General features: G+C 45.1%; 1 protein-coding gene across 2 annotated transcripts in view; it reads right to left on the reverse strand.

Annotated features, from left to right (window-relative positions):
- LOC147666222 (cullin-9-like) overlaps positions 1-14,733 on the reverse strand; it is a 326,973-nt gene that overhangs the window by 29,124 nt on the left and 283,116 nt on the right. For both annotated transcript variants that reach the window (XM_086949198.1, XM_086949199.1), the window contains exon 27: positions 1,597-1,742. In XM_086949198.1, the coding sequence (XP_086805324.1) occupies positions 1,597-1,742 (146 nt within the window). The remainder of the gene's footprint in view (positions 1-1,596; positions 1,743-14,733) is intronic.

Below are 14,733 nucleotides of genomic sequence, written 5' to 3' on the forward strand. Positions count from 1 at the left end.
TTCAGCTCGTCGTCGCGCTACAAGCACCAAAGGGTCCGTAACCGACATCAGTTTGTGACAGAAGTCACAAGACTTGAAGCCGGTTCAAGGACTGAAAAAATCCCTGTGTGTACCAGGAGTCGAAGGACTCGAAAAGACGTCATCAAAAGTCGCAAAAGAGAGTCAAAAAGTTACTCGAGGTACCACTATCTCTAGATCTGCGCTGGCAGATGAGGATAAAGAAACAATTGACATCAGCGTGCGAGGGTAACGACTAAGTAGATACCGCGACGCCAACGACAAAGTCGACCGACGCCATCTAACGATGTGCAGGGGTACTGCTGACGAAAATATTCTACGGATCCAGTCTGACGCATGGGGGTAATACTAAGGTGAGGAATCCGTAACTAATTGTCTCTTTCAGATTCTTTTTTTTCTACAGCTTGTGCATGTGCAAGCGCCAGAGTTAGTACATGTTTATTTTTAAACTGCTCTCAGGTGGGCAACATGTGATGGCTGCAGCAGGGAGCATAGGCACCCCCTGCATGAGTGGAAACAACACTTGTCAGACAGCTGGTTAATGCACCTTAAGTGAACTCCACCTCCTGGAAACTACTGTTCATAACAAAATCATACTCCTGTTTTCATGTCCTCCTGACTGTAACTGCTTCAGATGGTGACTTTAGCACAAAAATGGTGCCCGAGCGTCATGGTCAGCCTTGAAGACATTCTTACTTCACAAAAGCACCTGTTGGATAACTCACTCTTTCAGCCTTGCTCTGAGCCAACAGCCCAGCTCTTGACATCCAATGCCAAGCAATAGAGTTACATTCACTATGTCCAAGCTAAATGGGAATTTATAAATGAATGCGGTTAGTTCATTTTGAGCTGTGGCAATCAATGAGCTATATTTTGGAGGGAGTCAATGATATGTTATTACTGAACTGTGACCCATACTCTGCGCAGCACCGAAGTTATTTTAGAGGATGGGCTGCAGGGAACAAATAACTGAATGTACCGTTGTAAAAGCAACAAGTCACACATTCACTGGCAGCAGGAAGATGTGCTTGGGAGAGGCAAGACACTGCTCGTTAAAGGTGCTAGCTTGTGTTGAATGTGGCAGCCATCTTGAAGAAGTTCGACCATCTGAAAATCTTGAAAAGCAATACCATTCCAGGATGGCGACCACATTCAAGGACAGACCGTTGCTCCTGGCACAAGGTTCCCCCACAGGGCACCCGACTGGTGGAGTATCAGTCAGGCAGTTCTAGTTGGGTTACTTTGTCTGTGAACCTCTTCCTACCAGTGCCCGACCGGCTGCACTCTCGTCAGCTGCCATCCACCAGATGGGCTCATTTTCAAATCACTACTATAACTCAAGAATCACTAGAATTCCAATCTTAATGACTGGAATTCCCTGCTCGCAGGGGCTATGGTGTGGTTGAACCAAAATGTGCATTTATGATCAGTAATAGTTAGCGAGGGCTCAGTCAAAGGAAGAAAATGGAAATGGAGGGAGGGTTTCCAAAGTCCTTCTCTGTGTACCTGCAAGAGAGTGGCAGAAGGTTCAAGTGGTCTCTAACAAAAAAGCACAACATCAAGTGATTGCAGCCTTACCTTCTGGTGGTTAAAGTGCAGTAGGATGTACATCTGAAGGGTGGAGACATGGAGAATGTGTGCTCCAAACTCCAGCTCTGCGTGTCCCAACCAAGTCCACTGCAACCTCCGAGGATTCAAGTGCTCCACGTCATACGTGCTCTGACCTGGAAAAGTGAAGAGTCGTCAGTAGAGACTGGACATTCATGATCACAGATAGAGATGCTGCCTACAGCCACTGTGGGACCGGACATCTTACTGCAGACGTACCTGGCCAGGGACACACATTAAAGACGCTGCCTACGGCCACTGTGGGACTAGACATCTTATTGCAGACGTACCTGGCCTAGGACACAGATTAAAGACGCTGCCTACAGCCACTGTGGGACCGGACATCTTACTGCAGACATACCTGGCCAGGGATACGCATTAAAGATGCTGCCTACGGCCACTGTGTGACCAGACATCTTATTGCAGAAGTACCTGGCCAGCGACACACATTAAAGACGCAGGTTACGGCCACTGTGGGATCGGACATCCTATTGCAGACGTACCTGGCCTAGGACACACATTAAAGACGCTGCCTACGGCCACTGTGGGATCGGACATCTTATTGCAGACGTACCTGGCTGGGGACACACATTAAAGACGCTGCCTACGGCCACTGTGGGACCAGACATCTTATTGCAGAAGTACCTGGCCAGCGACACACATTAAAGACGCAGGTTACGGCCACTGTGGGATCGGACATCCTATTGCAGACGTACCTGGCCTAGGACACACATTATAGACGCTGCCTACGGCCACTGTGGGATCGGACATCTTATTGCAGACGTACCTGGCTGGGGACACACATTAAAGACGCGGCCTACGGCCACTGTGGGACCAGACATCTTACTGCAGACTTACCTGGTCTGGAACAAGCCCAGTCCTACCACTATTCCATTTCAGCATCTATGAACCACAGCTGTCGGTAACACATGCAGTTTAGTATTAGTTTAGTATTAACCATAGACCTGTCCTTTACTAACAAAACCTTTGTTTTAGGAATAATTCAATACTTTTCATTAATGTAGCTTATAGTAAACCTTTTGCTACTCTTAAATCTAACATCGCTAATGAATTAAATGCTTAACCGTGGCAGCAATTCCGCCACAGTGCGGCGGTTTGATTAGGTGAGCAGGGTCGCGTCGGCCAACGGACGTGCGCAGCACTACGAAGGTAGTGCTCTCGACAGCCGTTGGCCGACGGGCGCATGGAAGGGGTTAACTGTCTCTATTGGGTCCTTTATCAGGGGACCCTACTACAAGTAAACGCAAAACCAGGGCACTGAGTGTGCCCCGTGGAACAAATGAAAAGGACAAACCATACGTAAAGGACGTCAGGTCCGAACCCACAATTCATGGTAATCATAATCGGCCCCAGGCCTGTGGGGACTGGATTTTCACAGCAAGGTCTGGTGCACTCACCCTTTGGAGGGGTGTCAGGGCATGTCTGGAGCAAGCAGAGAAGCCCACGAAACAGATGAGTTACCTTCGAGGGGGCCCACCAGTCGACGGACCAGGGATCCCGAGGGGCCTCGAGCAGAAATGCTAGAAGCAGGCTCACAGAACACTCGGGGAGTGTAGGCCTACAATCTTCGGTGCAAATGGTGCTCGGGCTTGGACTACAAGTAGCCCAATGCACAACTTCGGGAAAGCTCAGGAAGTAGGTCCACTAGCAAATGTGCACGTGTCCAGGGGTTTCTGTTCCACGTCACTCGTGAGGGCTGCAGGTCTCAGCTTTGTGGGATCTCGTGTCGGCCTCGGAGAAGTCTGTTTCCTGTGTCGCAAATCCATCGGAGCCTTGGAAATGCAGACCGACAAGATGCTTCTTTTGTGCCTGTTTGAACAGGGGAGTCACACCTTGACCCCAAGGGAGATTCTTCCATTTTCTAGTCGAAATAGAATGTCGAAGGTCCAGGATATATGTTGCAGAGTTTCGTCCAGGGTAATCTAAAGTCCTAAGGACTGATTTCCTATACTTACACTAAGTTTAGGGATTGGACTAACTCCAGGGTCCCACCTATGGACTAACTCCAGGGTCCCACCATGGAGGGGGTGGCTACACCCCTTTCCCTTTGTCCAGTTTCATGCCAGCGAAGGGGCTGAGTGCCCCAGCAACCGGTTTGAACTGGGGTATGCACAGGGACACAGAGTGTGCCCCCAGCTGTCTGAAAGGCATTCTATGAATGCAACCCTCCCTGTCCCAATACACTAAAGCCTGTCTAGGAGGTGGTTACACCTCCCTGTGACAGGAAACCTATTGTCCAGGCCTCCCCTGCCGGAGTTTCATCCAGCAGCAGGAGGTCAGACTCATGTCTGTGGCTGCAGCATCCATTTTGTGATGCTGGGGCTCTTTTAAACTAATACCGGTTAAGTAAGTGTGTACATGTCTTTTCCCTCTAGAAGACTGGAATTCTATCCCAGTCACCAGGACTGGCGGGGGAGGGGGGGTAGGATTCCAAAGTGTTTGACACCAAACACAACATGTTTCCATGAAGCCGTTCCAAAGTTAACATTTATATTGCCCACAAGATAATATGGTCTGGCTGCATCACAGAACATTAGATATCAAAAGGGAGGGAAGAGGATACAGAGTCCATTTGGTTCCCCTATGTAGGTAACTGATAATCAAAAGAGAATGGACACTAGTTTCTGCAAAAAAACCAAATAGTTTTTTATCGAGAAACCTCATAGACTTCCTGGAATTTTATCGTAGCGGTATATCTTTTTTCCACCCCATCAGGAGTTATGGCATAGTCATTGGGTCAACGATTAACGTGCAGGATGCCTGCCTCACCAGAGGCTACTTCTGGTATTTACAGAAGTGTCCAGAAATAAAAAATGTGGGTTAAGGAATTTTTTTTTTTTTAAATAATGACTAGGTCAAAACTATACACTTTAATATCAAACAAGAAACTAGTCACTATAATTAAGAACCATTATGATATGTAGGTAATTGAGTTATTGAATTACCATATCGTTTTCAAAGAGGTGTCGACATGTTTCAGCTCTCGGGGCCCTACAGGGTCAGGGGAGCTTTCGTCAGGACAAGGACAAGAACAAACATACAAAAAGAAAGCACACACAATTAGTGTGTGGTTCGAAAAAATGATGAATTGGAATTTCCAAGCTGTATTCAAGAGAAAGAAACCAACAAAATTTGTATGAGTTGGTTTGAAAGTGAGATATGGCATACTAGTGCACACATTTTACAAAGCATAATTAACGCTAAACATGATTACCCTTATTGTAGAGGTAATCTGGAAAAAGGAGAAAAACGGAGAAACGAAAGGTCTGAAGGGAGTGGGATAAAGCCAAATGGCCGTTAAATGATCAATGTCTTATAGACGGATGTCATGCAGGAGTCTTTATATGATGACAGAGTGGGGAACATAACAATGGATCGTGATCATGTTAAAGTTTTATACACATAGTCGCTGTTCTGTAACCACATCAAACATCAAGCACTCAGTGACTGTTTTTAACCTGCCAGGAAAGACGTATCTTGTGGATACCCATGCATTCATTAATATTTTACCTTGTTAGTTCAGTTATGTGGCATCAACAGGGACCGGGAGTCGCTTCTGGATTATTACTGAGTGGGAGACAACGGAGCGCTTATGTTATTAGTACAGGCGTTCTTACCTGATCGCTGGAGGAAACATCAGAAAACGCCATTCTTACCCATGCGGCGCGGATTTCGTGCCTAGTGCTGACTCTGCCCCTGGTTATGGGTGGGTCTTAGCTCTCCGTGCTTTTATACTGGTCACGGACACTGAAAAAGGACTAATGTATGAGCAAGCACCAGGCACCGTAAGGTGGTGGAATATCTGATGAAGTGCTACGGTATCCTATGGGAATTTCGGTATGTATTTACTGGTTGAGTCCGTAGGATGCTCATGATTCATACGGGCATGCAGGATTAACAAAACTGATGACATGGAATGTGGTCGTTCATACCTACTATGTCAGTTTTCAAGCGATCGACCCATCTCTGTTCTTTGTTAAACAGGATTTGCTCAGCATTCTGGTCTTTGAAGTCCAGCATTTCCAGGACTGTCCATTTTAGTTCATCGCATGTGTGGCCAGCCTCTACAAAGTGGGCGCACAATTTGGTTGTGTTCCTTTTTTAACCTAACATTGCTCCGGTGCTCTCCTATACGGAGTTTGACTTTGCGGCAGGTCATGCCGATGTATTGTTTTTGACAGGGGCATGTGATTAAATAAATCACATGTGTCGAATTGCAATTTGTGTGACTCCTTTGGGTCCAGAGTAAACTGTCATTCAATTGTAGGGTTTTAGTACTGGAGGTAAACTTGCAAACCCCGCATGTACCGCAAGGATAATGTCCAGTCACTGGCATCATATTTATATCTCTAATGTTCGACCTGGGTAGCGATTTTTTCGGTCTGGTGTGGACAAGAACATCTTTTATGTTTTTTGTTCTTCTGTTTGCAAACCTTGGCTTTGGCCAATTCAAGGTTCCAGAGGTGAGTATTTGCCATTTTTTCTTTATTAGTTTTTGGACTTCATAGGTGGCAGGGCAGAAAGTTGTCACACAGGTCACGAGATCTTTCACTGGTTCTTTATTAGTGCTTTGAAGGAGGCATTCTCTCGGCTGATGTTTGGCTCGTTTTTCGCACTTCCTTATTATTGCTGGTGTGTAGTTTCTTTTCTTCAATTTTTGACTGAGTTCTTTAGCTTGTTTTTTGTAATCCGCTGTTTGGCTGCAGTTACGTTTGTGTCTAAGAAATTGGCTGTACGGTAGGTTGTCTCGTAACGGCCGGGGGTGGTAACTGTAGTATGACAGTAAGCAGTTCTTGGCCGTGGGCTTCGTGTAGGTCTTAGTTTCCAGTCTTCCATTCTCAGAGAAAATGGTGAAGTCCAAGAAATCGATTGTTGTTCTGTCAGATGTGAAGGTGAATTTCAGCCAAGGGTCTCTGCCATTTAGCCAGTCTATGAAGATGGTAAGATCAGATTGTGTGTCCCATATGAGTATGACGTCGTCAATATAACGTTTCCAATATTTGATGCTTGAAACGTAGGGGTTAGTGCTATTCAGGATGCATTCCTCTTCTAAACGGCTCACATAGAGTCCCGCTACTGAGGGCGCAAACGCACTTCCCATGGAGGTCCCATGGCATTGGAGAAAGAGTTGGCCGTTATACTCAAAGTAATTCTCTTGTAACGCCAATCTGCAGCATTCCAGAATGAAATGGCGGGGGGTCTTATATGTCCAATCTTGCATGAAGAGAAGATCCTCCAACATCTTCAGGGTGTCTTCTTGTGGTAGACTGGTGTAGAGGGATTCCACATCCAGTCCTACCAGTAGCATGTTATCTTGATTGTATTCCACATTCGCTATCTGGCTCAGGAGGTCTCTCGTGTCCTTGAGATATGTGGGCGTTTTTTGGACCAGAGGCTTCAGATATTCGTCTGCAAATTTCGACAAGGGCTCCAATAGGGACCCAATTCCCGATACTATCGGGCGTCCAGGAGGAGGAAGTCTATTTTTATGAGTTTTGGGCAGCGAATAAAAAAATGGTATTTTGGGATTCTTGGGTGTTAGAAATTCTGCCTCTTTTTTCGATATCCAACTATTCGCTTCTGCCTCATGTACCATTATTGCGATCGTGTTGGTTAATCTCTCGGTGGGGTCGGAGTTAAGATGTTTATAGAAAGTTTCATTGGTCAGGAGAGCTAGACACTGTTCGTTGTATCCTTCTTTTGTGAGGATTACTACCCCGCCCCCCTTGTCTGCGGGTTTGATTATAATATCCTCATTGTCTCTGAGTTCGGATAGTGCTTGTTTCTCTTTTTTCGTCATGTTATGATAGATATTTTTCTTGTTGTCTATTTCGTCGATCCCTTTCATTATTGCTTGTTCGAATGCCTGGATTTCGATAGGCACAGTTGTGGATGGTGGGCAGAACTTAGATTTTCTTCTGAGATTTGTATCTCCCTCTGTCCCTTGGTTGGTTGAGTTGCTAAAGAATGCTTTTAGTTTCAGAGTCCTGCAAAATTCAGAGACTTCACATTTGAGCTTAAACCGGTCAGTTGTGGGTGTGGGCACAAAACCAAGTCCCTTATTGAGGACGTTTTTCTGGTCCTCCGTCAGAGTTATAGTAGTCAGGTTCACTATCAGTGTGTCTATCAGTGTGTCTTCTTGCTCGGGCCGGGTTGAGCTGATGCCATGCTCCTTGTTTGTACACTGGGCTGTTGGTCTTGCCACCTGAGATTTTTCTTTTTGCCTCTCGGAATGTTCTGGCCTCTCCCTAAAAAAGGCTGTGCCTGGTGTTGATTCGCATTATTTGGCATATGTTGGTTTTCCAATTGGTGCTGTTGGTTGACACTGGGATGAAAAGGATTCATCCATCCAGCAAAGGGAGGCATGTATGGTGGGTAATATGGTATTGGGTTACCATGGTAGAAAGGTGGTCTTTGCCATCTATTTCCTCGTCTCGGGCGTTGGAACCTGTAATTATTCCGACCTCTCCTCGGTGTGGACCCGTCGAAACTTGCTTCTGAACCGTCTGACGAAGTACCCCCAGTGGAATCTCCATCCGATCCGTGACTTGCAAAGACAAAGTCGTCTTTCGAATACGGGTGCATTTTCTCTTGACTGAATTTTTTCAGTTCTTTTGATAGTTTTTGAAGTTTATTTTGTGTCAAATATTCTTGCATATCATCCATTTCTTTTGCAAATACTCACCTCTGGAACCTTGAATTGGCCAAAGCCAAGGTTTGCAAACAGAAGAACAAAAAACATAAAAGACGTTCTTGTCCACACCAGACCGAAAAAATCGCTACCCAGGTCGAACATTAGAGATATAAATATGATGCCAGTGACTGGACATTATCCTTGCGGTACATGCGGGGTTTGCAAATTTACCTCCAGTACTAAAACCCTACAATTGAATGACAGTTTACTTTGGACCCAAAGGAGTAACACAAATTGTAATTCGACACATGTGATTTATTTAATCACATGCCCCTGTCAAAAACAATACATCGGCATGACCTGCCGCAAAGTCAAACTCCGTATAGGAGAGCACCGGAGCAATGTTAGGTTAAAAAAGAACACAACCAAATTGTGCGCCCACTTTGTAGAGGCTGGCCACACATGCGATGAACTAAAATGGACAGTCCTGGAAATGCTGGACTTCAAAGACCAGAATGCTGAGCAAATCCTGTTTAACAAAGAACAGAGATGGGTCGATCGCTTGAAAACTGACATAGTAGGTATGAACGACCACATTCCATGGCATCAGTTTTGTTAATCCTGCATGCCCGTATGAATCATGAGCATCCTACGGACTCAACCAGTAAATACATACCGAAATTCCCATAGGATACCGTAGCACTTCATCAGATAATCCACCACCTTACGGTGCCTGGTGCTTGCTCATACATTAGTCCTTTTTCAGTGTCCGTGACCAGTATAAAAGCACGGAGAGCTAAGACCCACCCATAACCAGGGGCAGAGTCAGCACTAGGCACGAAATCCGCGCCGCATGGGTAAGAATGGCGTTTTCTGATGTTTCCTCCAGCGATCAGGTAAGAACGCCTGTACTAATAACCATAAGCGCTCCGTTGTCTCCCACTCAGTAATAATCCAGAAGCGACTCCCGGTCCCTGTTGATGCCACATAACTGAACTAACAAGGTAAAATATTAATGAATGCATGGGTATCCACAAGATACGTCTTTCCTGGCAGGTTAAAAACAGTCACTGAGTGCTTGATGTTTGATGTGGTTACAGAACAGCGACTATGTGTATAAAACTTTAACATGATCACGATCCATTGTTATGTTCCCCACTCTGTCATCATATAAAGACTCCTGCATGACATCCGTCTATAAGACATTGATCATTTAACGGCCATTTGGCTTTATCCCACTCCCTTCAGACCTTTCGTTTCTCCGTTTTTCTCCTTTTTCCAGATTACCTCTACAATAAGGGTAATCATGTTTAGCGTTAATTATGCTTTGTAAAATGTGTGCACTAGTATGCCATATCTCACTTTCAAACCAACTCATACAAATTTTGTTGGTTTCTTTCTCTTGAATACAGCTTGGAAATTCCAATTCATCATTTTTTCGAACCACACACTAATTGTGTGTGCTTTCTTTTTGTATGTTTGTTCTTGTCCTTGTCCTGACGAAAGCTCCCCTGACCCTGTAGGGCCCCGAGAGCTGAAACATGTCGACACCTCTTTGAAAACGATATGGTAATTCAATAACTCAATTACCTACATATCATAATGGTTCTTAATTATAGTGACTAGTTTCTTGTTTGATATTAAAGTGTATAGTTTTGACCTAGTCATTATTTAAAAAAAAAAAAATTCCTTAACCCACATTTTTTATTTCTGGACACTTCTGTAAATACCAGAAGTAGCCTCTGGTGAGGCAGGCATCCTGCACGTTAATCGTTGACCCAATGACTATGCCATAACTCCTGATGGGGCGGAAAAAAGATATACCGCTACGATAAAATTCCAGGAAGTCTATGAGGTTTCTCGATAAAAAACTATTTGTTTTTTTTGCAGAAACTAGTGTCCATTCTCTTTTGATTATCAGTTGCATCACAGAACAGCCTCAGAGAATTGATTCCAAAAGCTGCAGAGGGGTCCTGCTCATGCTAGGGCACCCTCTCACACAAAACCAAGCAGTCTGCCTCCAGGATTGATAAGGCCTGCCATAGGAGTGGCTTTTAGGCTTATATGTGTCAGTGTTTAAAGGTAGATATAGTTAACCTATATCTCAGTAAGGGGTGCTTACACCACCTTACCCAGGCTGCAAGTGCAGACCTGTGGTGCCATTTTGGAAGGCTTCCCAGGCGTGGCATAATACATGCTTCAGCCCCTTCTAGGCCTCTGGGGTACCTTATCCCCTTTGTACCTATGGTACCATATACTAGGGACTCACAAGGGTACCCCAGTAACCAATCTGCAGTGTACCTAAAGTACATGCAATCAATTTAGAGAGGAAGCAGCTAGGCTGGGGTCCTGGATAGTAGGGCCCCAGCCAGACTGAAGTAAAAAAACTGTGAAACTCCAGCAAAAAGTGGGGATAACCATAGTAAGTAGATCCTACTCTCCTACAACTAACAATTGCATTACACAACATTTTAGTTCATCTTGGGGAAGCTTTTAAATGTGCTTTACTGACCAGTAACTTGAGTGTCTTAAAATAGCTGCTGAAAATGAGGGAACTCTTCTGCGCATGCGTCTACTGCAACTACGTAGTATGACGTATTTTGCTTTTGGTGGGAACTCTTTGCAGCTGCGCAGTAGTGGCCAAAGTGGCCGCTTGAACCTCAAATGCTAATGCATATGCTTTTGCTTAAACTAAACCTCGCATGTTTTGCTAATCTGCTAATGCAATAGTTAAAAAGAGTAGAAAAAAGTGGTATACAGAGCATTAAATTATTTTCGTATTCTTATGTGTCTTTCTTTGACTTTAACATTAGCTCGTATTTGGGCCTGAAGGGTAACTGGAATCGCCATTTTGAAAACCTTCAGCGCATGTGCTGGGAACACTGCAAGACCTCGAGCGGTGACATTAAAAGAGTGCCAATTCTCATTTTACCAGTAATGCGCCTGAGAACTTTACCTCTTGGCCCGGAGAAAGGAAGAAGATGTGTTCAAATAAAAAATACATTGTATTAAAAGTAATATGAATTATTGAGGGACCACTCCCTCAAGGCCTTGGGGTGCATGGCGCAGCAGGTCTTCGCATCATGGTCGAACTCGAGGCACCAGAGGCAAACAAGATGCAGGACTGACACTGACATCTGCCGGTGACCGGCACCACAGGATTTGAAGCTGGCTTTCCTAGCTGACATACCTGTTAGACCGGGAGAAAAGAGCTAGAAAAAACTTCGACAAACAGTCACAAAAGAGTCAGTCAAAAGATGACTGGGGTAGCTCTCTCTGGGTCTACGCTGGCAGGTGTGGAAAGGAAAAAAACGGATGTCAGTGCGCTAGGGAGGTGCAGATGTAAGTACAGCGCGTCACTACCAGCGTGAACAACACTGATTATGTCAAGCGGAGTCAAACAACAGAGCCTACCTACAAACAGGGGTACTTCCCACAAAAAAAATTCCAGATCCAGTCCTAACCCTGAGGATAATTCTAAGGTAAGGAATCTGAAGCTAGAAGTATTTATAAGACAGAGGCTGTGCAAGTATATGACCAATGTCACAGTGGACGTATACGGTGTACTACTGACGTCTGCTGGTCTTCCTGAGAAGGTCCTGTGGTGCTGTGTTGAGGGTGTGCTTAACTCTGGCGCTAGTTTCAACATCAAAGGAGTTTCGGACACTTAAAAGACTCAACATTCAGAACTTCAACCGTGACAGATTTCTGGCACTGAAAATGTATTTTAGCGCTGAACGGTCTTGATATTAGTGGGAAGTGTCTCCTACTCCAACATTTTCAATGATAACTCCACAGTCAAAGTATGACGTCTAAGCCAAAGCTGAGGCCTGGTTCGAGGTTGAACCCTGGCGTAAGTTCCTCCGTGCATGAAGGAGCAGTGAAGGATGTGCCCGGCTCTCGAAGTCGATGTTAGAGGCGTGACCTTAGTCTGAGTGCAGATTTAAGGAGGGCCTTGGAGATTCTTCTCCTAAATCGAAGTCATGAGAAGAAATATTCTGCAGACTCCACCCCTGTATTACTTCCGGGCTACCAGGTGGGATTCCCTTGCTGTTGGAGTGAGTTTGTTTGACTGCCTTGGAGCCTTGGGCAGACAGTGACCCAGTACTGCCTTAAAGCTGCATCGTGGAAGTAAATGTCCATCTCCGACTGCGTCCGTGGCAAGTACTTTTCTCTGACCGTACGGCGTTACAAGCCAAACAAGCTTCACAGTCGGTACTGGTCCAACTACTTGAATTTGTTATTGCACAAAGGGCAAAGGTGTTTCTTCATACCCATCTCCCTTAAATGAGACATTCTCATACAACATGGCTTCAGGCTCTTACTACACTGGTCAAGTGTAGCGAGAGGAACTTGATGCTTTCACTATAGAAGGCCCAGTCGTCCACTGGTGTAGAAATGTAGACTTCGGTGCGCGGTGAAATGAAACACTTCCAAAGTTGATGGCGGCAAAAACAATCTATTTTTATTTTATTTATTTTAGAACTTTTATAAGCGCTGGCTAGACCCAGAGGTATCAGAGCGCCTTATATGAGTATGAAGATAGTAACAGAAGAGGACAATATTTAAACATCATAGAATACCAACAAGTTAACAAAAGCGAAACAGCTTGAAAGTCTACATCCATACTAATATAATAAAGAGAGAGCCCAAACCTTTGCTGCGGGTAATCTCAGGAACCACCGCACCAATCACAACACCCAATACAGCCTTGGAAAGGGCAGTTGCAGCAGAAGGACATAGGCTATGCAGACGCCCACCATATACATTTAAAAGGTAAAAGAACCGTGCCAGCGAAGTAGTCCCTTTTGGGCGTGTCTGCGTTGTGCTGTGGGTGTGTGCTGGGGGCGTGACAAACGTTGGGGGCGTGTGGTACGTTCCGCCCTTCATGCCATGTCTCATATCATGTGCTAATCCGACCCTGCTCGCTTTAAATACCCCTGCACCCCGTAATCATAACCCACCCTTACTCCTTAAAATACCCCAACACCCTTAAACACTAACCCATCTTAGCCCTATAAATATACCCTGTACCCCAAAACTCAAAACTATCCCTAAACCCTAAAAATACCCCTATACCCCAAAACCCAGCCCTTAACCCTATAAATACCCCTGTACCCCAAAACCCATACCTAGCCCTGAACCCTATAAATACCCCTGGACCCCAAAACCGAAACCTAGCCCTGAACCCTAAAAATACCACTGTACCCCAAAACCTAGCCCTGAACCCTAAAAATACCACTGTACCCCAAAACCCAAACCTAACCCTATAAATACCCCTGTACCCCAAAACCCAAACCTAGCCCTGAGCCCTTAAAATACCCCTGTACCCTAAAACCCAAACGTACCCCTGAACCCTAAAAATACCCCTGTACCCCAAAACCCAAACCTAGCCCTGAACCCTAAAAATACCCCTGTACCCCAAAACCCAAACCTAGCCCTGAACCCTTAAAATACCCCTGTTCCCCAAAACCCAAACCTAGCCCTGAACCCTAAAAATACCACTATACCCCAAAACGCAAACATAGCCCTGAATCCTAAAAATACCCCAGTACCCCAAAACCTATACCTATCCCTAAAACTACCCCTGTACCCCATAACCCAAACCTAGCCCTGAACCCTAAAAATACCCCTGTACCCCAAAACCCAAACCTAGCCCTGAACCCTTAAAATACCCCTGTACCCCAAAACCCAAACCTAGCCCTGAACCCTAAAAATACCACTATACCCCAAAACGCAAACATAGCCCTGAATCCTAAAAATACCCCAGTACCCCAAAACCCATACCTATCCCTAAAACTACCCCTGTACCCCATAACCCAAAACTATATCTGAACCCTTAAAATACCCAAACAACCCAAAACATATACCTCAGTACACCAAAACATATACCCCTATACCCATACTTACCTTATCCAAACATTTTAAAAAACATGCTTTTACCATTCGTGCATTTACAACGAATTTCGTTGTAAATGTATGCGTGGTAAAAGCATACAAAATGTAATGCCATGCGTTATAATGGCATTACGGAGTCATGGTACTTTCGTAATGAAAGTATGCGGAGTGATGGAATGCGGAAAGAAAGTTGCGGAATAATGGGTGTTTACCCTCCCCCGGTAAGTACATTGGTGGCACGGCAGCCCACATCTCCAGCAACATACTCATATTTTTTCACCACCCATTTGAAAAATGCACAGGTCTCTCTCATTGATGGCCAGCACCGATATACACTTTTAGACACACCTCCCGCCACAAGTTCTAGAATTGCGAACTTTAGAGCTGGGGAGCTACGTTCGAATCTCGGCATCAGCTCAACATCCTGTGATTCCAGGCAAATCGCTTTGTCTCCCCGTGCCTACCACAAATGAATGTGTTCTGTAATGTAAATTGGGCTCATGCCATGTTGTCGAGTTTGCGCTATATAATATTGCAAGGAAAAATAAAGTAGG

Source organism: Lissotriton vulgaris, unplaced genomic scaffold, assembly GCF_964263255.1.
Source record: "Lissotriton vulgaris unplaced genomic scaffold, aLisVul1.2 SCAFFOLD_1876, whole genome shotgun sequence".
NCBI classification, from domain to species: Eukaryota; Metazoa; Chordata; class Amphibia; order Caudata; family Salamandridae; genus Lissotriton; species Lissotriton vulgaris.